This window comes from Oryzias latipes, chromosome 1 (genome assembly GCF_053564925.1).
Source record: "Oryzias latipes strain Hd-rR chromosome 1, Olatipes_Hd-rR_3.1".
Lineage (NCBI taxonomy): Eukaryota > Metazoa > Chordata > Actinopteri > Beloniformes > Adrianichthyidae > Oryzias > Oryzias latipes.
In genome coordinates, this window is record NC_136237.1 from 18,355,983 (window position 1) to 18,380,093 (window position 24,111).

Below are 24,111 nucleotides of genomic sequence, written 5' to 3' on the forward strand. Positions count from 1 at the left end.
AGAAGATGTACACATAGACACAAAGAAGAAACAGGAGGGAGGGAGCAGGAGCTTCAGAGGTGTGGGCTCCAGTTTGCTTAGGGGCGAATCAGTCAAATTTCTTCCATTCGTTTTGCTCAGTCTGATGCTACGTTCACACCGGGCTCGAAGACGCGCATTCAAGCGACAGCTTCTAATAAAGAGCTTATATGTTCACCCATCACTACGCAAGTTTTTACGTCTGTGTTTGGGCTTTTGATAATCGACCCTGGAGGACAGATTAATAATTGCAGTTTGTGCCCTTTTGGAATTTTATGACATCAATATGCATTCATATATCGGAATAGAGCTGTGTAAGAAAACATCTGGAGCCAGATTGACGAGATGTGACCAAGCCAACCAAGCCTCTTCCAAATGTGAGTATATGCGATGGTATCGGGCGGCAACATTAAAAAAAACCACGTTCAGCGTGTTTTTGAACGGGGCACACATGCCTGGTGTGTACGTAACTTTAGAGTCCAAAACAAAACAAAAAAAGCATCTGAATGATGCTGTTACGTAATCAACTGGTCCAGTTTTTAGTGCAATTTGCAGAAACTGCACGAGGAAAGAACATATTCAGAAGATTAGGCCACACGACCCCTTGTTGGAGCCACAACCGTCGGTTCCACGTTTCTGCTGAAGAATGTGTTGTTTTGTAAACTTGACCCACAAACCACTCAATCAACTAAACTCCTTACATCAGAAATAGAGGCCAACCTAAAGCGCTACGAGACACAACCACCTCACTTATTAGAGCTAACCCCCCCCCCCCCCCCCCCCCCATTTAGAAGCCAGAGCAAATCCTTGAGAGACAGGCTTCCAGTCATCCCCGGCTGCCAAAATGACCTTTGTGAAGGCAATCCACCGTCACGGACTATTGTGAACACAGAGGACACTGGTGGGTGCTGTTGGGACAGAGGACCACCTTCCAATCTCCACACATAGCATGCCATGAGACATCAGAGATGGCCAGGTCAATTCTTCCCAGCATGCTTTGGACAGTCTCGTTACTGAAAGCCATCTCTGTGGGGCTGTTCATCTTCCAGCTATTCAGTGGGTTTTGGAAGATCACGGAGGGAGAGAGTATGCTAAAAAGTATGCACTTACAGAGGGTGGAGGGGACTCTCTGCCAATCAAGGGGGTGTTCTCACACCGGGGGTTCTGAAAGTTTGCGTTCTGGCTCCTGCGTTACAGAATAAGAGGTTACTGCGTTTGGTCACCCTGCTGCTGATGGTTGATCAGTTCCTGTTTCTCCTCCTGAGTTCAACAAAAGTCTAACTCAGAAAAGTCTCCACAATGGAAGGATGTTAAACCCTGACTCACTGCAGATTAAGGCTCTGTTGCTAAAAGACATGTTTAAAAAAAAACAACACAAAAAGAAAACTTATCAGTGTGAGGAGCCGCAAGAAACTAGCCTAAGGAACTAATTTAAGGAGACACATGACAAGAATCTAACTAACTAATAAATAAATTTGAATGTTTAAAAATTTAAATGCAAACTTTGACATTCTAAATATGGTTTTCAATCAATTTGTTAATAAAAGCTAATATTGTAAAAAAAAAGGATGGATCAGCCATCAGAACAAGATTGATCATTGATCAAAACAACATTCCGAGGTAAATGACAGAAAATTATTTATTAAATTGTACAACTAACCCTTTTTGGAAAACTAACTAACTAGGTGGCCCTGAAGTGCAAATCACACAGACAAATCACTCAACGTAAAAAATGTCAATCTTAATGACGCTTTAAAAAGCAAACTAAATAATAATAATTTTAAAACAAATAAGGATATTTCCAAAAAAAATAAACGGAAATTAAGATGAAATGCTTCAGAGAACAAAAGTAATTTCCAGAAATCCAAATGAACCACAATAAGACACCAGGAAAGGTAGGGACTATGGGACATTCCTGATTGGATGATGATACCACGTATTGCTTCATGCCAAATAACTTTCAGATGAATTCATGGACAAACATCATTATCCAATCAGAGATTGTCCCATAGTGCCTACCTTTTCCGTTTGCATTTACATTTTGGTCAAAAAAAAAAAAAATTTGCAGAAACGAAATGTTAAAGCATGAAACAAAATGTGAAACCATCGGACAATCTCTGATTGGATGATGACGTTTGTCCATCATTTGGCATGAAGCAACAGTGGATGTGCTCCGTACTTATCCTAAAACCTTCATTAGTGTGCGGACACCAAAGACGCTTTTGGAAAACTCAATCATCCAAAATCAAACGTCATCATCCAATCAGCAATGTCCCATCGTCCCTAGTACCTTTTCTGCTTTCTTTTTGTGTTTTGTTTTTTTTAACATTTCCTTTAGATTTCTGGAAATTATTTTTGTTTTTAGAAACATTTCATTTATATTTCGTTTCATCTTTTTGGAATTGTGTTTTGGTTTCTGAAATGTCGTGTTGTTTTATTGTTTGTTTTGCTGTCTTTTTGCTGTATGATTTGTTGGTGTGATTTGCATTTCAGGGCCACCATAACTAACCGAATTTGTCCATCTGATCACACAGCAAAAAGCACTTTTTAAAAGGTCAATCTGCAGTTCTCTTTTAAAACAAACCAAACTCAACTTTTTTATTTATTTTATTTAGCCAAAACGAAATTACTAAGGATCTAACGGAAACACAAAGTTAACAAACTTTCAACGCCGTCACGGGCTTCAAAGTTTCAAATCGAGCATTTAATGGCTGAATCCTGTTAAATATGGTCTTTTCTTTTCTGTCACTCTCGGAACAAACTGTTAAATCTCCTCGAATTCCCTTTTTCTATGCAAGTCTGCACATTCTCATCTCTAATTTAGGACAAATACCTATAGCGCATTAAAGTTCAGGCTACTAAAAAAGCACGCAGACATTTTCTAATAACAGAAAAAAGGAGACCTAGTTTCAAATCTGAATAACAAACGTAACTTAACAAAAGGCTTTGCCATCCATAAACACAAAACGTTCTTACAGATCAGATTATAGGCAGTAAATATGGCTTTGCTACTGTTCTGGCCTGTGGGGAGAAGCATCATCTAGCGGTTGCAGGCGGTGTGCTGGTCCGGCCAGCATGCAGCTAACTCACATGTATTCAGTGACGGGGGCATTGCTGACAGTGTGTGCTGTAGCGGGCAGGCTAGCTTCGCTACCGTAGCTGGAGCCACAGCTGTAGAGACTAGGCATGTGAACGCGGTACAGGTTATCGTGCACACCGCGTGAGGCACCCGACTCGTCCTCTCCGTCCTCCTCATCCGTCCTTCAATTGGCCAAGGGGGTGGGGGGGTGGGGTGGGGGTTAAGGCGGGAGCAAGAGAGAGCGTGATGGACAGAAGGGACAGGGTAGAGGGAGGGGAGATCCGAGAGAGACAAAAGAGCGTAAACAAGTGGTTGAAGAGGAGGTTAGGAGAGGGAAAGTGTACTTGTCACATCAGGAGCCTCAAAGGTACAAAGGACGCGGTAAGGCCATGCCTCAAGACTCAAAGCAGTTCAACAAGGAGGAACGGCAGCATTCGTCAACAGAGGAGTTCACTGCAAGGGAATCCAGAGGACGCGTAAACTTTACTGAAACTCCTGCATGTCTTCGAATGACAAACACCTGCTCCAATGATCAAAACAACATCATAAGGTGGAAACATGCAGTCAGGTTTTCATGCATTCACCCCTGCTGTGCTCCAAGGATCAGAACTAACTGCTTCCACATCAAACCTAAGGGTTTTTAATCATCACTGTGTTCTTAATGAAACTTAAAGCAAAAGCATAAAGCAAAAAAAAAGGATACACCATGGCTGAACTGAGAAAACCATTTTCAGAAAAAAAAGATTCAAAAAAGAAGGAAATAAAACGGCCAGCAATGTAACTAAATGAGGCATCAAAAAGATGTGCTGATTTGGAAGTTGGATCTCTGGCTACAGGCAAGAACAATGATCTTTTGCTGTGAACAATCAATCCTGTCATGTCGGGAATGGTTATGAAGTAAGTTGATTGTTTTATTAAATCTAGCAATTGTTTTTGTGAAAGCTTTCCAAAAATGAACAATGAAGTATTTGAGGGATTTTTTTCCCGGGAAAGGGTTTATTGAAGCCTGGTTCCTTGTATTTATGTCAGAAAGACATCAGAGTTGAAGATGTTGTGTCTTCATGTGACCACCAGGGGGGAGATGTTTGCCTCCTTCAAATAATTCTGAAGACTGCAACACATTAAAAGAGTAAAATGCTGCAGCACAGCCAGCAGAAAAGGCAGTGAGATGGATTTCTTCTTAAATCCAGGGTCACTGTCGGTCTATATTTCAACCCCAAAGGAGACAAACATTAAACTCTATTTTAACAGCTGTTTTACCTTCCAAATCAATGTTCCTGCAATCTGTGGATTTACATTATGTGGACATACGAAAAGGTGTTTTCGTGGCTTTATTTATTGATCATCTCCTTTAATTTTCTTCAGTATCCAGCATAATTGACTGAAGCCCCAAGCTTTTCCAAATCAGGACAGGGTAGAAAGTAGGAAGGGGAAGAAACAGAAGGAGGAAGTGGGGCACAGAAAAAAAGATGTGTGGTGACATATTGTCTAAGACAATACAGCTGCTCCAAGTCAATGAACGAAAAAGAGAAAGCCAAAGATAGAAGGGAATCAAACTGGGAGAGCTACGGATACATGATAAAAACAAGAGAAAGCTCCATGGATGTAGTAACAGGAAGACACATGGAAAGATACAAAAGTTTAGGAGTTGAACACAAGCAGAGTAATGGCATGCATGAGCACCAAGTGGATTCTTTACATTTTTTAGTCTCTAAATTCAGTCACACAATCACTGGGAAATGTTACAGACAGAAGTTTTCAAAAGTGCACACATCATTTTAAGACATTCAGGTGTATTTTGTGTTTCTTTTCCTCTGGGGGGGGTGTGGCTTAACGCAACCTTACTTCCATCTTAAAGACCCACTCTGACGAAAATAGGGTTTTTTGGTGTTTTTAACATGTTCTTGGGGCATTTTACTCATGATGGGGGGACATATATAAAGAAAAAATAAAATAAAAATAGCATTTCTGTGCATTTCTTTATGCAAATCGCATAAGCAAATGAAAAAAAAATAGCTGTTCGAAAAAGATCTTACCGTATTTTTCGGACAATAAGGTGCATTCAATTCCAAGAGGATGAATGGTCTATTTTCAAATATAAGGCACACCGAATTATAAGGCACATTTAGAGAGGGAGAAGAGTCGAAGATAAGTCCCTGAGTCTGTCAGACTTTATCCATTTTGTTCACAGTAACTCTAGAATTTGTTTGTCACACGCCACACTTTAGCCATCTTAGCCGTGTTGGCGTATTCGCAACACCTGTAACTCCCAACACGTAAAAAAACACACAAAAAAACATTACTGTGACATAAAAAAAAAACCAGTCTGACACCGCTACACATTAGCCGCTTTAGCATAATCCCAATAACAACTTAACTTGTTTGCAACTACTATAAAAACCCAGACTGAGGTTTTTGACAGAGCACTGTGCACTTTTGGTAATTGACATCAAGAACTAATCCATATATAAGGCCCTCTGGACTATCAGGTGAAAAACATTAAGGTTTTTAAAAGCGCCTTATGGTGTGGAAAAATATGGTATTTGTGATGTAGAAAATACACTGGGTGGGCCACAAGCTCCCTGCTCTGCTCCGCAATGGGGAGAGGAAGGGGGGCCACTCTGTGCCATTGGTCCCGCCCACAACTCCGAGGCAAATTTCTAATGAACTACTGCCGCTCTGCAGTTTGGGGGAATTTTGGCTAAAAACTGCCAAATCATATTCAAAAGCCACTGTGAACGCTTTAAAAACAGAACAAAACCTGATTAGAGTGGGACTTTAAATGCAGAAAACATAAACTAATCAAGTGCACGCTGCACTGTGTGCGTTTCAGCAGCCCTGAGGACTTTAGTCCACAGTCAGCTTCATCAGCTCTCTGCTCACACACAAATGTACTCCGTCAGGCTTCAAATGATACTTTTCTTCTGTAATTTAGTACTCCAGCCTGTAGCTTTATCAGTGACTGACTTTTCTACTGTCTCTATGGAAAGTTCTCATTGCCATGAGAAAAGTCTCAAGGCAACACCTAAAAAACCTAGTTCTGTTCTCAAAAATAGAGTTAAGTTGAGCCACACCACACTGATGACAATTTGTGCGTGAGGAAGGTGTGACATTAGCCTGTGTTACCTCTTGTTGGGCCAGGTGTGTGGCACACTGCACACAATAGAGGAAAACATCAGAGCGGTGACAAAAGAGAAGAGAACCAGGTAAATGAGCCCCTCCACCCCGTCATAACACAGCCCGGTTAACGCCTGGACGTAGTCCTGGGAGGATAAGCACGCACAAAAACAACAACATCAAAATGGAGACTGGAGGACTTTGATCAGCAAGACAGAAAAAAAAAAAAGCTCACCATGTGAAGGCTGCGACAGTCCACCAGAGCAGTCAGCTGATGCAGACCCACCTCAGTAGAATTCAGAACAGACTGGATTTGTTCAAGACTCTCCTGCAGACACAACAAAAGGTGTTATACAGGCAGGCTTTAAAAATCCCAGGAGCACCGCAGGCACAACCACACCAACACACACCTTAGTGTTGGCATAATCACGTGTGGCGGATCTCAGTAGCTCTGCCACATCATCCTGCATCTCCACCAATGCTTTATGGCTGCCTGACAGCCTCTGCAAAGCACAAAAAATAGACACACACAAAATAAAAATAAAAATTAGGCTTGCATTTGTTTTCTGTTTGATTCCTTTTGCCTTGGTCACATGACCCCTGCAGGTGCTGTGGATTTTTGGGTTGTCTGCTCCCGTAGAGGGTCGTAGACAGGTGCAGCTGCATTTTAAGGGCAGCGCAGGTGTGTTAAGGGACATCATGAAACTGGAACGTACCATTGTCGTGTGTGTGGTAGGTTTTTCATGAAGCATGTGTAAGGATAATGTACGTTACACACACTTATGACGTACAGGTGATGCTGCTCTACGATGTCCTTTATGCCACGGTCCAGGCGTTAGTAAGGTGCGAGTACTGGCTCCTTACTGACCATGTGCAAATGCTGCGTGCACGTGGTGTGCACGTGACACCTAAGTGCCCCTACTTCGCCCGCACACACTGTGTTTGACGGGTCCTTGTGCAGTCTGCAGGGTTCGGGAAGATTGAAAAAAGGAAAAATCCATACAGCGTACCTGCATCTCACCTACTTCCCCTTGCGTGTTGTTTAAGTGCTCACTACGCCCACAGCATGGCGTAAAAGAAATGTGCATGAACCTGTTCACGCAATGGGCTGATAGAGCAGTCTACAACTTAGATATTTCCTACTTGCAGAGTTGTCCAGTTTTCACCCACAGACAGCCCGTATCTGCCTGTAAGGGCAGTTGTGACTCAGGTTTTAGTTTTTAGAAAATGACAATTGAATTTATCTGCTTGGTACAAAGAAAACAGATTTGTAGCAAACTGGGAAACAAAAATTACCTGTTGGAAAGGGTTAACTTGTCCAGAGCTGCACTTCAGGTAATATTGAAGAATATCTGGAAATATACCAATAAATCAGAAGGATTATTGCATTATATTTTCCATCTAACACATACCTTTATTAAAGTTGTGCCTGACAACAGTGTAGTGATTTTTGGTTTTCTTTCTGAATTCAAAAACATTTTGAGAAATCAAAATGTATCATTGCGAAATCTCCTCCTATAGGTTATTCCATTTTAAAAAGGTATTACAGAACCACGTAAGGTCTGTTGTTAGTTTTCATAGGGATATTATGTGTTGTGCTTTCATTGATAAGAACAATTTGGAAGTCTTTGATTCAGCACAACTCTGACTCCTACTTCAGTTTGAGTTATTCAAGGTAACAATCACAATTTTCTCATGGTGATTTTTGGCTACCATAAAAGATTAGTTGCTGTGTGAGCATCATATGATTCTAAAAGTACATGCTGACAGAAAACTAGATCCCATTCAAAACCACCATTCTGAAAGCGTCATTTTTATTCAGACTTGTTCTTAAAGCAAGTCCTGTTCTTTCAGCCACTTATTCATCTGTAAATGAATAGTTTTCCAAGTGAGTAGAGAGGCAACAAACGTAAATACCAAAAATGTGTTCATGGTTTTCAAAACCCACAGAGAGGGAGAGCAAGAACAGGGAATTGTGTAAACAAGACTGCTGATGCACTGCAGTCAGCAAAGAAAGACAAGGAGCTTTCAGATCCTCTGGTGTCAGTCAAAGTCAGTCCCAGTGGATGCACACGCCGACACACACACGTCTAAAAATAGAAGCAATAAAACTGGCTGAAGATTGAACTCTCTATTTGGGGTTTATTGTATTTTATTTGTATTATTTAGCAGAATTTGGTTAAGTCAAATGACTACCATTGCTTTACTATATGTTTGTTTTGTCTCCTTTTGGCACGTCCCTTCAGGCACAGCAAGCTTTCATGAATTGAAAAACAGATTTCAATTTATGGAAACCAAAAATGTTTAAATGTAAATGTATCTCTTTGGTTTTGGCTGACACTTTGCAAGAGATGGGGCTGCAGCGACTGGTCGCACAATTTTTTCTCCCTACCTTGGTTGATGACAGCATTTTCTTTGGTTACCGTGGTGATGTAAGTATCCGGTGAAACACAGAAGTCGCTGGCTGACTGTAAAAAGGGTAACCACACAGTGAATGCACACTCAAGAGCGTAGGGATTACATCATTGCCAGAGAGCAGAGAGCTCTGCCACGTTGCCGTGGTTACACTTACAGCAGCAGCAGCCAATTCCAGGCCCAGAGAACCCCAGCTGATGATCAAAGTCAGAACCCCGAGGAAACACACTCTACAGAACACAGACGCATTCAAGTTATTCAAAGGAAAATCCGGCCTGTGCTCCTTCCATGTGATCTGTATCACACATGGTCAGTAAAAAAGAAGCTAAGAGCTGGAAGGTGGATTGTCCAATAGAAGCAGATTCGGGGAATGACTCTGTGTAACCTACCCAATCAGGGTGCTTCTAGAGTTGCGGATCAGACCAAATAGAACCAGCAGACAAATGAGTACATCAAACAGCAGCAAGCCAAGGTAACCCAGCCACCTGTAAAAACAGAAACAACCAGGGATTTACACGAATGCACGAAACACAACTTAGAAGTTAAAAAATGCACTACTTTGGTGATTCAAGGCCAACAATGATTAAAATTGTGTTTTGGGTGTTTTTAACATGTTCTTGTGACATTTTTCAGATAATGGAGGAGCTCTAAGCCAACTGTCACCAAACAGGCAGACGGCTGGATCCAATTGCAGCAGGTTTTAGTAGCACAGCTAAAAGTCCACAAAACTAAATCAGGGTCAGACAGTCAGGGGTCAATGATGAGCATGGGAGCTTCAGACAGGATACTAGAGTAGTCAGGATCCAGGAGAGATTGGGTGCAGGCGGCAAGCTAACAGAGTCTGAAACAGGGTCAGCAAACAGAAGATCAGGTCTGGATGGTACGCTGGGTAATGAAGGCAGCAGGCAACAGTCCCGCCCACATCTCAGAGGTGAATTTCTAAGGAACTACTCCCGCTCTGCAATAACTATGTCCTAGAAAAAGACACAGGTTGTTTTGATTTTTGGCTAAAAATAAAATAATCTAGTTTAAAGAGCACCGGGAACACTTTTAAAATATATGACTGGAGTGGAGCTTTAAGCTCTTAATTGTGTTCACAGTGCATCACTGAGTTATAACATGGACAATGGGTAACCTCCTAAATCAATAAATAAAATAAAAGATAAAGAGTTGTCATCTGCAAACTAAGGACCTGCAAAGGTGAGCATAGGCACTCTATCTGTGGAGATATACGGTTCCGTTTATGTCAATAGAGGATGTGTCTGTCCATTAGTCACTAACATTATGAGCAGAAACATTTCCCCCATTCTAAAAAAGGGCTTCCTAATCACACATACAAATGCATCAGTAGTAATTTGACCCTTTTTCCTGTAAGGTACGCATGAAATGGGCTCTCAAGCACAGATAGGAGTCTGGGAAGACTCACTCACACGAAAAACAGATGTCTGTGTTACCAGAGGAAACCTTAGACAGGAACTGGCTCGAGCACAGAAGACATTTCCACTCAGTTCATCCTTTGGCTCTCAGGAGCTTTTCTGCACACATTTGAGCAATCGATTCCCTCTTTGGTAACAGAACCGTGTTGAGCGGCAACGTCCCTCTGAGACCTTGTGATACTGGGCCAAAAAACAGGATGTTTTTTCTGGCTGTGTAGACAGCTTAACCTTCAAGATTTCCACAAGTTTGAAGAATTTCCAACAAGATTTCGCTCTTGAGATCTTGAAGACCCGATATTTCATTTTTCTAATCCATGACTCCCTAAACCACTGACCATTTAAAGCTACATATATGATTATTCCGCATACTCTAAATAATCTTAATTTGCTGAATGACAAACCTCTCCTGTCATTTTTTTTCTCTTACTAGGAGTACAAGTGAACATTTGGCCGTTTGGAGACCAGAGGTGTCCCCTCTTTTTCTGTTTCTATGTTTATGATCCATTTGTGTGTACCCTCATACCCACCTGTAAAAGTCAAAGGCCTCTGTTTTCCGGGCCAGGTCTTCCAGTGAGATTTCCGTGTTTGACCAGAAGGGAACGTCCACCATCAGCCTCACCAGTTCGTCCAGCTGACCCTGCACTTTTTGAACGATGGACACGTAGTCCGTCTGATCCTGGAAGGCCGTTTCTAACTGGACCAAGTTCTCCTCCACTGTCTGGTTTAAGGCTAGGGCACTGTCTGAGACCTACAGAGAAATCAAAGGTGTTGGTCAAAAGTGTACAATTCTTTTTTTTCAAAAGTTTTTTAGAAATAATTTCTAAAAGTATGGTTTACCAGTTTTTCCACCCCGGATACGGTACGGTTGGCATGACGAAGAGAGTAGGCCAGTCGAGTGGCTCCATCGCTTGACTCCCCATTTCCATAGAATCCCACAGCGATGCCGGCACTTGAGGCAAAGAAAACAACAGGAACCAAATGTTACATTTCCCTGTCAGGTGGATGATAACGATAATCTTTGTTTACATACAAACTGACATTTGATCGACAAGTGTTTGGTTTTCTTTGATAACAGCATACGGCACTGAGCTCTTAATTCATTTATTGTCCCCAAAGCACCCCAGGCCAACAGACAACCCCCACAAGGATGCTCACACACACACATATACCCACAGCACACACAATAATTGGGTCACAACACAACAATCCCTCTATCCTGCAGCCCCAAAATTCACACAAAGCCCTCCATGCCACTAAATCTGGGGTCATTTCCCCCCCAAACAGTCATTTTTTTCCCTCTTCTGTTTAACCACTTTAAATCCGCACATCCTTTCCCATCATCCTGTGGGAGCTGGGCTGCCTCCTCCTGTGTGTTTGTCAGTAGAACTGTACTCCCTGCACTGATGATGCTCTACCGCAACAACACCATAGTAGACAGACTCTGAAAGAGAGATTTATAGCTGTTGTTAAGCCAATTCATTCCAAACCATTACATCTGTAAACTAACCCATGTTGCAAGTGCTTTTATGATGCATGCGGATTTAGAGGTTTCCAATGAGGTTGGAAAACAAAATACAGGAAAGAAACACAGCTAATATCAATCTGTGGGAATAATAATGTTTCATCATGTCATATCAGTACTCTTCTTCATTATTTTTACCTTTTAGTTTATCTTTTTTTTATATACTTTTCTGTGATTTATTATTGTCTGTTTTCTGTCACACTTTTTTTTCCCTCGTGACTTTTACAGATTCTTACTCCTGCAAACTTTCTGATCTTCTAAACTGTCTTTAGTTCCTGAGCCAGCAGCTCAGATCATGAGACTATTCAGAGATCCAGCTGCTTTGATGAGAAAGACAGTTTTGAAGTCAAACATACAAATATTACTGAACCAGTCTGTCCATTTCTGACTGGATTCAAAAAGCCTTTCTTCAGACATAACAAAGTGCATCCAGCAGCAGTTCTCCAAATCAGACGGTAAATGTATTCTAGTGACATGTAGAAAATTCAAGACACAACAAAACAGCTTTGGCTCAAAAGCAAGGACTAAACAGAACTACTGAGCAATTGTTCTATTTTAATGCATTATTATTATATTATTAAGATACTTGTTAATGCTTACATAATTCACATAAATCATTCAAGATTTAAAAATAATAATAACATTCATTTTCTACCGTTTTATCCCTTTTGGGGTCACGGGGCTGCTGGAGTCTATCCCAGCCACTTGTGGGCGAAGGCAGGGGACACCCTGGACAGGTCACCAGTCTGTCCCAGGGCATCACACTCACACTTAAGCATTTTTTTGGACGGTGGGAGGAAGCCGGAGACCCCAGAGAGAACCCACGCATGCACGGGGAGAACATGCAAACTCCACACAGAAAGGTCCCCCATTGATGTTCTGTTTCGGGTCCTCCAGCCCAGACTTGAACCGGGGGCCTTCTTGCTGTGAGGCAAGAGCGCTAACCACCAGTCCTGCTAATAATACAACACTGTATTATTGGCAGGATAAGGCACAAATATATCAATATTACAAAACTCTATTATAACATATTACAACTGAGCTGAATCTTGCAATTTATATAAATATAAATATTCAACCAAGTGAATGTTTTTGTAGTTGTGTTATATGCCCCATGTTCCGTGTTGGGAGTAACTCACAACAAAAGTGATGTATTACAGTAACATAATGAAACTATAGCATAATGCATTACAACTGATTTTTTTAGTTTAGACTTTACAAGTTCATTTCATGTTTATTTCAACAGGTTAACTATCCAAAATGTTTTTGTTCAAAGTGGAGACCCAAAGGCATCAACAATGAAGAAAAATGCTAGATATTAGAATTTTTTTCTGCTTGTTCTCTGCGACTTTTCAACCTTTCAACTGAAAACCTGACGAGCCCATTTTTTTTATTGTTAAGCTTCCTTAACCATAATACTTTCATTTAAATGGTTATGATATCCGAATAAGTTTGTTCAGTTCTTTTTTCCTGTTGTAGGACAGGTAGAGCATTTTAACCTGCCTTATATAATTGGTGAATTGTTTTAGCCCGCTGTTCCTAATATTTTCCCTTTCCCCAAGTGGTTGTCTGGTGCTTTTACTTTACAAAACGTTCCCAATATCATAGGCAGTCATTTTTACACCACATCACCCCCCCTGAAATACATTGATATTACACGGTTCTCCTTCTGCAAGTTTTGCAAGAAATAAATCAACTAAAAAAGTTGACAGGTCTGACGTAACACGTTGCAATTGTGAGAGAGGAATATTGTAAGATTAGGAATTACTTAAAAAAACAGTAAAATTAATCTGTAATGTAAAAAAACACTGCTCTTGTTTTTACATTAGGCTATACTCCTTGCATAAGAACCCAAATGCAGCATGACAGCGACAGTAGTTGACAGTAGCTGTATATATATAAAAAACTCCCTTAACCCTTTTAAAATTCTTTACCCTGACAAAAAACGTTACTAGTACTATTCTATTGACACAGGAGGAGCAGTGTTTATATAAAAATACAAAAATATATTGAATAAACAGATTGTTTAATAATCAGAGCAAACCTCAAAGAAAATTCAATATCCATTGTCAAAAGGCGTCACACATGTCCACAGGAGAAGCTCCACATGTTGTTGGTGCAGAGCCCAAAAAAGGACATGACGTCATGCCCAAATAACAAAGGATCACCTGCAAACGTGCACACATGGCTGCACAAAGAATACACCCAGAAGCATGCATCCATCACATTCATGTGAAACGGTTCAAGTTCATAATGAAGCAAGAAAAACCTTTAAAAAAGAGAAGAATTCTGCACAGTTGCAGACAGCTTCGCTGGCTGTATAATTCATTCCATATCCCTGCGTCAAATCTGCTTCTGTCTCCATAGCAACCTTTCTAGGCCAGGGAGAAGGCCGAACGGAGAGAAGTATTAAATAAAGGTGATGCGCTGACGGGGATGGAAGAACAGGAGGGAAGACAAACGGCGCCAGCAGAAGTAGACAACTGTTAGTGTTTATTAGAAGATGAGATTTTGTGTGCAGAGAAAGACCACAACGTTCAGGCAAACTCCCCCGAACCTGCTGCCGGGTCACCCGGATGAGGGACCTCACAGTGTACACAGCCTGCAGTGAGTCACACAAACACACACAGTGGGCCCCTCCCAGATCCACCAAACACACATAAGACCGATTCAAATTAATGCGTACACTTTGTGAGGAACTCAGCGCAGGATTCTCATCAGGCAGCTCTCGCTTTGCAACAATACATCCTAACACAAAAGTATGGTTTGCCCTAAAACTTCACTGCATTTTGCACACAACACATAGCATTCAGTGCTTAGGTTTAGACCTGGTTTCCAGGTATATCAGCTTAATACTGAAACAGAAAAAAGACCATTATAGTCATTTGAATCCCTTTTTGTCTTTACTTTGTCCTTTGAAAATAATTAAAAGAAAAAACAGAACAGGTTCAACGTTTGGGCTGCTTTTGTTGGCATTTTTGTACCATGCAATTAAGAAAAACAAAGCCTTTGTGGCACTCTTGAGTTGTTGAGGTAACAATGGGCACTTTGGATCACAGGAATCTTTTTATGGTTTTTATAAGCATTGCAGGAAGTCTCCATTCTATTTAGGCTTCACACCACAGGAACTGTCGTCCATTGTGCTGCTTTTTAAAATGTCTTCTTTAGTGGGAGCTTTCCTAGCCTGAAGGGAACCATCTGTGATATGGTGACTGTTCGACATGATGTCAGCCTAACCCGATTGGTTGAACGTACGAGCAAAACCCTTAAACCTAGCACAATAAACGAAGCATTGGTATGAAAAGAGGGAGGAAAATACTGAGTCAGCCTCAATAAACTGTTTTGTGGCTATTTTTTTCCTCATTTCATTTCTCTGTTTTAGTGAGTTTATTCAAAAATATGAAGCCATAACCGCAATGGTCAATCCGTTGTTTGAATTAGTGATTCAAAAAGTCACATTTAATACAAAACAATATTATTAAAACATATTTAACATTTTGAATAAAGTACCTTTATCCAATAAATTTTTTTCAAATGTTAGTTTTAGCTAACAACTAGGGAAAAATTCGTCAAGGATTTGGATTTATGGCTGCAAATTTCAATGTGAGTCTAGAAAATCTATTGACGAAAACAAATCCTGGATCAAAAACTAATCAAATGAAATTCTCAGGTTTTCTGAAGGCTATTTATTACAAAACCCATTTCTACTCGTGTAGAAATAAATACAAATAAATATGACTTTCTATCAGGCCATTGATGTACACACACACACATACACACAACTTTACTGAAACAGGATAAACATGAAAACAGCAAATTAACAAATAACTTCAACAGAGGCCATTTCCATTCTGTGATACTTTAGCTTAGAAAGAAGAGTAAAGGGTAAATAAATCAGGTAAAATGCCAAAATTACAGAAGAAAAGATAGACCGTCAATTTCTACATTAAGAAACATATGATGCTGTCTCCAAAACTTAAGCAGAATCCCTAAAAGGTTTCAGATGTTAGAAACACTAGAGGGCAATTTCTGTATTAGCTGACGGTTAAAGTCGGCCTTAACCCAAACGAATAAAAGGCTACTACTTTGGAAAACATCCACATAAACACACACTAAAGCTTTAGTCAAAACGACCCTAAAGGGTGGATTTAGGCCACTTGCAGGCAAAAAATGGGTACAGGGCACGGAGGGGGGGCTTCAGAAAATATCAAGGTCGTAACTTCTTGGTGAGGTCGTAGAACGCATTTTTTTTTCCTACAGATATGCTGCATGGAGCAGGAGATAGTGCACACTTATAGAACACATAAGGGTAGGTAAGGGCGAACCAGGTGACATTTAGGCACCTCATACAGGTTTTTCTTTCTTTTAAAGCCTCCTCCAAAATCCTGCAGACTGCTTAAAGAGCCCACTCGTGCTGTTTAGGTGCTTGCAGCCTGACAGTCAGAAAAGAGGAAATTACACCATCAGTTTGTGTGTGTTTGTGGGTGGTCAGTAAGGAGCCAATACGGCCACCTTACTAACAACTAGAGTGCGGCGTAAGGGCACCGTATGACAGCGCCACCCGTATTTCATAAGTGCGTGTAACTTTCATTAACCTTGCAAGTACTTTACAATACATTTACCACATGCATGACAATGGCATGTTCTATTTTTTATTAAATTTAAGCCTAAAGGAAACTGCAAAACACTTGTGCTCCCCTTAAGACGCAGTCGCTCCTCTCTATGACCTTCTACGGGCCTGAACAACCCAAAAATCGGCATCACCCGTACGGGTCAAACTCCCATGAAGGTGTGTGAAACTAAAGCTGAACCACATTAGATCTGAACAAAGAATTCGATGACTAAACACATTCAGACAAGAATCCACATTCAAGGTGTCTATTTCACGCGACCTCTCACCTGCAGACGAGTGTGGCGATGATGACACACCAAGCGGTGCAGCAGCAGTCTGCACTAGGCTGGTGGGAGTGTGAATGGGAGTGCGAGGCCTCGTCACTTTTTCGCCGTCTGCAGCACAGCCAGAACGAGTAGAAGAGGAGGAAGAGGAGGTCCAGGCCCAAACACACCAATGCCACCGCACCGATGAGCAAGACAGACTAGAAAGAGAGGAGAGCGACACAAAAACAGTAGTTAGACAATCAGGATAATAGTTGTTTTTCAACATTTCCATCAGTTATTGCTGGATTCATTCAGAGAACTGTACTATTTGTTTTCAAAGTTGTTCTTATCTTGTGGAAGTGGACAATTTGTGTTTGACATTTGGACTACAGGAAGCAAAGTTAGCTGATATGAGCAGAAGCCAAAACAGAGTTTCGAGTTTAGAAAACAATAGCAGCTCAGTCTGGATCTGATGTGTAGCATGAAAGATTCCCTCTGCATTGGGCCATGTTTTGGACGTCATTAAACAGGAGCACTTCCATGGAGGGAGGAAGTGCTCCTGTTGAGGAGCTGAGGGGGTGAAAGACCCACCACACAGATCACTCAATCTGCAGATGCTTTGAAGTGTATAGGAGGTGGTGAGAGCAGACACAAGGGGAATGAATGTATGAGAGTGTTGAAGAGGGAAAAAGGAGCTCTTTTGACACAGAGGTCAAGCTATTCACTTTATAGCCTTAGGGCAAGGCTTGAAAAAAAAAACCTACGTAATAATTATCATTTACTGAAAAGATGAAATCGTAAAATATATGGATTCATTACTTGATCCTAGGGCTGCACGATATGAGGAAAACTCGCGATATGCGATATTGGTGATTAATATCGCGATAACGATATAATTTGCGGTATATAAACAAATAGCCAAACAACCAAAAACATAATTTCCATTTCACTGCAACAGTATAAAAATTATACTCCAAATGACCCTTGTCGACATAGGAGGCAAACATCAAACATAAAAGGGCTGATTTGATTGATCAAAAACGTAAACGGGTCCTTCCGATTGGTTAAATGCATAAAGGGATTAATTTCATTTGTTCACCATTTCAGGCTGCCATGAGTTTGTTTTTGCACATTTGAGGTAACCATTTATTGCGATTTTTGCCGTCTTTTGCGGTATGCATATTGCACAGCTTGATGTCGCGATAACGATAAATTTGCGGTATATTGTGCAGGCCTACTTGATCCCGTTTCTTGTCGTGTCAAATCAAAATAAATCAGATTATGACCAAGAATCTGGATCTAGTTATTTCAGGAACTTGGCCCAGTTCACACCAGATGATCCATACCGATCCGTGCTCCTTTAGTTCTCCCTGGACAGAACTCCCATTACCTGTATCAAAACCAGTGTTTTACACACCACACGCTGAAGGTTTCAGTATCACTTACTAGTTTGCCACCTATCATTAAAAACCCACTCCGATGAAAATTGTGTTTGGGGTGTTTTGATCATGTTCACGTAGCATTTTCTCGTGATGGAGGGCACATATAAAGAAAATGAGGCTTAAAATAATATTTCTGAGTATTTCTTTATTCAAATCATTGTGAATCAGGAGCAGTTGGAAAAAGCTTGTACGGTAGTTGTAGGAGCAGCAATTGGAGACAAATCCCTGCTCCGTTCCATAGTGATGCATCCACTTGTAGACGGCTAGATCCATGTACGTCTTTGTTTTCCTCGTCTGAGCTTGAATCAGGCTCAAAACCGTTCCGCTGAATAGTCCCAATAATGTGAAAGCGTCTGCAGGCACTCAACACAACCACAGTCACTTATCACACAATCACACCTCTAGCACTTCAGTAATGACACTTGACTTGTGGTCAAACCTTTTTATGTGATCATAAACCAAAAGCTGAAGCTTGCAGAAGAAGTTATGCGCACACAGGCTTACAGCCTTACAGGTTTAGACTAGATGTGCTTTTCAATGATCATGAGCATTACTCTCCATACTGCATGATACGATCTCCATTTAAAGCTTTGCTCCTTTTTTTGTTCCATTAACATTTATACCGCCATTGTTCAAAAACGATTCGCAAAATAAATTTGAGTGTGTCTGAATCCTCCTCATAGCTACTAATCTGTCACTAATGAAGCCACAATTTGAACCGTTGAGTTGTCACAGTTTCAGGCATGTCGCCGCTAATAAAAGCTTCTGTTTTACCCGTCTGTATTGTGATGCAGCAGTGAATTGAAATAAAAAACTGCTTACAAAATGATTATGTTTGCATTGCTGGAAAATGCTGGGATTGTTTTTTGCACAACAGATGTAGAAAAGAATGATCAATTTTTATAACAATAGTCCATTAATGGGAAATACTAACAGGCACGATGGGAGCTGGTGAATTCATTTGCTTCAACAGCTCCAAGCTCTAAATTGTTTTTCAAAAAAAAATAATCATATGTCCACAGAGAAATGTTTTTTTTCTCATCTTTGAGGTAGTTTGGGTGTTTTACAAAAACATTAAAAGGGAGAAACAAGGTTCCTGGAAATCTAGAGTCCCCATTTGCAATATTACTTAAAACTGGCAGAGATGTTAGGCAACTAATCTGTTCGTTTAACAGCAGCAACAGCTGGGGACCTCGGATAACAACGGACTGTGATGCCATCTATATGACCATTATAGACTTCCTGACTTGATAATCCCCTGATTTTCCTTTCCTTGCTCCATCAAAAGCTTTTTACTCTCACATTGTTGTTTAAAGATACACAAGAGATGCATTTTACATAAAAGTCAGCAAAAAGCTGTCCAGTAATAAAATAAAAGGGATGTATTTTCCTCTTTTTCAATTCTTTGACTAATTTTCATTTCTTAAAATGTAAAGAATAAAATAACAGACATAATTCCTGAATTTCAGACTTTATTATTGGTCTTCGATATTTGTATTAATTTACATTGTGACTCCCTGGGATTCCAGTGTCACCAACAACAACCTAGGTACAATTAAAACACGCTTAAAACTATTGTTCCAGAGTTTCTTAAAGATCAGCAGATGGCAGCTAAAGATGTTGTGAGTGTGAGAGGAGCGGAACAAGATTTCTAGTTTCTAACAGGGGTATAGGGAAAATCGATTCAGCTATACATTGCAATATTTCCTCTGGTGATACTTGTATGGATTTAAAATGCTGTCAAGAAGATATTTATTGTATTATTTATGAGCATCCTTGATCGTCTGACTCTTTTTTTTCCACTTAAAGTCTTGACCGCTAGTTGGCAGCACAGCCCACTGAGCCTCTTTGAGCAGCTCTACACCACACCAAAACCACAAGGTCCTGGAAAACCTACTCTTGTTAAATGATAAATGTACAGTCAGCCTCACAGTCTTTGTTGCTATGAGACATTTACTACTAAGTTTTTACTTATTAAAAAAATGTTCCGGTACAGTGCTGGGATGTATTTTGATACGTCTCGTATCATGAGACGCATATCACGATATGTATGTATCACCAGACTCTTGCTGAGACACACCCCTAATTTCTAACATTATCTTCTGTTATTACTAGAACTGCACCTTTATAAACCCACACAGTGCACCACTAAAGTGTTGTTAGAACACTTTGACATTGAAATCTACTATGTGTTGTGTAAAGAAAGAAGTTTGAGACTAAAAGGTCAAAATAAAGATAAAATGACACAATAAAATGATGGTTTGATGGTTTGATGGTTTGATGGTTTTTCTAAACCTTTTAGAGCAACTGTCCTGTTTCTTTTCAAACTGCTTTTCCCTTTTTCTAGGTTTCTATTTGTTAAAGACCCATTTTCCAGGTAATAAACAGCTAACAAGACTTGGATTTCTGCATAGAAAAAGCTGGACAGAGGGCATTGTGCACTTCAGTTTCATTAGAAGAGTTTTTAGAGACAGCAGATCTACGAAAGAGACAGGAGGCAGAGCTGGAGGTAGTAGAGATGAAGATGTTGAGGTTCTTTTTCGGAGATACAAGGATTGATAGGATTGGAAATGGGGAACATGGCGATAAAAGATTGAGATTGAGATGCTTAGGAAGAGGAAGGACAATGGCTGCGTTGATAAAAAGATGCTCAAGTTGGAGATACCAGGAAAGAGGCCTAGAGGCAGAGTAATAAGAAAGTTGAGGGAGAACGTGAAGGAGGATATGAGGGTGGTTGGTGTGAGTGAGGAGGATGCAGACGGATCTGCTGTGGGGACCCCTAAAGGGAGCAAGCAAGAGAAAAAGAAGAAGCTGGACTGTGGGCTTCAAGCCCGTTTCAGTGGATCTGAAGTAACAGGGCTCTCACAACTCTGTCTAGTCGTCCTTAACATCTTTAAAATTTACAATCAGTCGCTTACATTTACATATCAATCTTCCTAAATTAGAAATGCCCCGATAGTTGAAGCTGAACTCCTGACATCTGCTAAAGGTTTGAATGAGACCGCAGAGGAGCTCTTTGTTACTACCTCACAGTCTGCTCCTGGTGAGCTCGATGGCTTTTAGGTTAACTGCTGGTCTGACGTTCCATCACTGCAGATTAAGTGCAGCTCAATTAGCTACTAATAGGCATGAGGAGCCTTGGCCGTGCATGAGAGTGTGCACTCTGCGTGTATGCGGGGTTGAACATTCATCCTACCAGAGATCAGCTGGCAGGATGGAGGAGGGGCTAAATCGTTAAAAACCCAGGCACACTGATCCACTTTTTAGCCTCGCGTTCGCACGCACGCTCTGCCTTCGAGCGTGTGTGTGTGTGTGCGTATGTGCACAGCCTTGAGTGTCTGTCGGTGTTTGAGCTGACAGGATCAATCACTTCCACTTCTGTGGGTTGTCCTTGCTCTCCCTGTCTGTGCTGCTCTCTGTAATCTGGCCTTGTCTGCTACTGTACCCTCAGCTATTTTCCCGAGGCAGTGATTGACCTGCACTTCATTTTACAAAGATTTTAAGATCCACTCCGATGAAAATTGTGGTTTTAACATGTTCTTGCAGCCTTTTTCTCATGATGGAGAACATATTTAAAGAAAATTAATCTTAAAATGACATTTCTAAGTCTTTCATTTTCCAAATTTCTAATGAACTACAGTTGCTCTGCAGGAATTTGTCATAGAAACGACGCAGGTTTAGCCTAAAAAAGGCATCAGTAAAAAACCACTGGGAACACTTTAAGAGAAACGCTTTGATGGCGAGCAGAGTAAGGCTGGCTTTTCATTAAAAAGATTATAGGCAGGCTTGTTTTGTTTCAACACAATAACATTTTTTCACAATGCAAACTAGTCTATAATATCCAAAATGACAATTACTGACTCACTCTCCACAACTGAGACTGTGTGTAAATGAAGGTGCCTGCAGCTGTTTCACTGTAGCTGCTGGCTGACTCGGCAACTCCAGCGTTAAAACAAGCCCCTGAAGGCGCTGGCACACATATGCCAATGCCTCCTGGAGCCTCAGATGAGAGCTCCGATTTCACTTTCCAAGAAAGAAAGAAAAAAAAAAAAAAAAGCAAGACCTCGAATCCTCAATACAGTCAGTAATTAGACAGCATCTGTTGTCCTGGCTGAATCCCACCCTGTTCAAAAGGAAAAGTTTGAGAAACTGGTGCATGTTCAAGAGGAGAGTCTTGAGAGGTCAAGAGCTGAATACAAACCAACCCAAGCCAAATCACACCAGTTGTAAAGAGAGAAAAAAAAGGAAGAATCTGTCTTTTGTGCGGACGTGTGAAGCTTATGCGTTATGGTGACAGACAGGGCACCGCAGGGCTCCAGCTCAGGCTCCCACTCAGGCTCCCACTCAGGCTCCCACTCAGGCTCCCGCTCGCATGTGTCTCCCGGCGGGATGAGTGGACGCATGAAAGCCGCAGCGACAGATATACTCAGCCCATCTAAAGACAGGCGTCAGAGGAAGAAAGAAAGAAATCATTCTTTCACCACAGACCCACCACCCCCCACCCCCCCCCCCCCCCCCCCGTCCCACACACACACTCTGCTAAATGCAACCCCCTTCATCTAACTCCTCTCCCCCCTCCCCTCTTTACAGTCCAGCCAGAATTAATGATTTGTCCTGAATAGAACTCCTATATTCCCTCTCAGACACACAACCCCCCACCCATGCACCCCCCTGGGGAATTCTGACGGCCTCACCCCGATAAACAGCACGTAGGTCTAAATAAGCGCTGACACGTGAAGCCAGCATACTGTAAGAGGTAGACATACGTGCAGCACGTATGTTCTTGGTAAGGTAGATGAGCTAAAGCGCTCAGCCACATAGAAACGGCCTCATCTGCTAGAATATGTCAGTCTGTAATTAGTTGAAAGAAGGGGGTTCTTAACATTCCAGTGGGCATGCAAACAGAAACACACACGCACAAAGGCTCTTAGTTAAACGCTGAATGGCTCGCAGGAAGTGGCCATTTGGCAATTTAGAAGCACCTCCCATGGCTCACCGAAGCTCTTCTCCTTTCACCACCCATCAGTCTTTTTTTTTTCTTTTTCTCTCCTCCTCTGTTCTGGGCTCCAGTTCTGGTCTTTCCCCCCTCGTTTGTGGTTGCGGGTGCCTTCCCACGCTCGGCTCTTGAACTTGCACATCCTCCCTCCCCTCCCTTTGCACATGTCAGTGAACCATAAAGAGGGGCGACTGCCACGCATGAAATTAGGGGCTGTGAACTGAGCGTTGTCGCTTCGTCCGTGTGGCCGAGGCTGAGCTTCTGGAGCCCAGACCTGGAAGTCACCTCGCTGAAAGCTTCTACTGAAGTGCAGAGAAAGACTTTGGGTAGCATGAAGCCTCACTAACCGTGCTGCCCTGTTAACTCGTTCAACCAAAGCCCAAATGAGTTTTACCCTCTTAAATCATTCAAGCTTGTAAGGTTTAAGGACTGCTCCAATTTTTAATCCCCCAAAATTCCGAGGATGCAGACGTCACACACTCACAAAAACAGACATCAGCATCAAGCTAAGTTCACATCGCCCTCGGCAACACACGTTCAAGCTACTTCCAATGAAAAGTCTTTGTCATCGCGCGTACATGCACATTTCAGGCGTCTGTGTTTAAACACCTCGTGGTCATACATCGCTACATCATATTCTACGTCTGTTTTCTGCCTCTACGTAAAAAATGCTTGTACATTGAAAGCGCGTTGAAAGTTAACCGGGTATAAATTTGACCAATCAGGGACTCAGATTTGGTAAAGGCAGATGTACCAAACCTTTAAAATTTGATCCTGGAGGAAAAATTATTAACTGCGGTCTGCGCCGGACTGCAATTATGCAACAAGTCTTTCATATATCTTTACATGTTATGTAGCTCTACATGAAGTCCTTGGATACGTTTGATTAATGTCACCGAAGAGTGCAAATATTAAGAAGCAGAACCCCATGTGACCTGACAACACAAAGCGGGGGAGGTGTTTGTGCAGAAGTAAGAAGACGTGGCGCTCACAGGAATCTTCAGGCTACAAGGCTTTTATCTGGAGCTTGATGGTGAACCCTTGTGGCTGTCTGTAGAGAGGTGACCATGAGCCCTGTCTGACAGGAGGCTGTAACATTAGTCAAAGACACGGCCAGTGAACAAGACGGCAACGGATCAGAACAGCAGATTACGCCAGAAATTCTGCTGCAAATGAGCAGCTGGGATGCAATAAAACCAAGAATTCAT

General features: G+C 41.5%; 1 protein-coding gene across 3 annotated transcripts in view; it reads right to left on the reverse strand.

Annotated features, from left to right (window-relative positions):
- Positions 1–24,111, reverse strand: part of ttyh3b (tweety family member 3b) — a 32,030-nt gene that overhangs the window by 3,049 nt on the left and 4,870 nt on the right. Inside the window, exons 3-14 of one of the 3 annotated variants that reach the window (XM_004066078.5) lie at positions 16,487–16,683; positions 10,903–11,014; positions 10,593–10,813; positions 9,019–9,114; positions 8,787–8,859; positions 8,607–8,682; positions 7,511–7,566; positions 6,625–6,717; positions 6,450–6,542; positions 6,224–6,360; positions 3,109–3,279; positions 1,129–1,204 (exon numbers count right to left, since the gene is read on the reverse strand). In XM_004066078.5, coding sequence (XP_004066126.2) covers positions 1,129–1,204; positions 3,109–3,279; positions 6,224–6,360; positions 6,450–6,542; positions 6,625–6,717; positions 7,511–7,566; positions 8,607–8,682; positions 8,787–8,859; positions 9,019–9,114; positions 10,593–10,813; positions 10,903–11,014; positions 16,487–16,683 — 1,401 coding nt within the window. The remainder of the gene's footprint in view (positions 1–1,128; positions 1,205–3,108; positions 3,280–6,223; positions 6,361–6,449; positions 6,543–6,624; positions 6,718–7,510; positions 7,567–8,606; positions 8,683–8,786; positions 8,860–9,018; positions 9,115–10,592; positions 10,814–10,902; positions 11,015–16,486; positions 16,684–24,111) is intronic. The other 2 variants (XM_078950724.1, XM_078950731.1) reach the window with 2 other exon arrangements.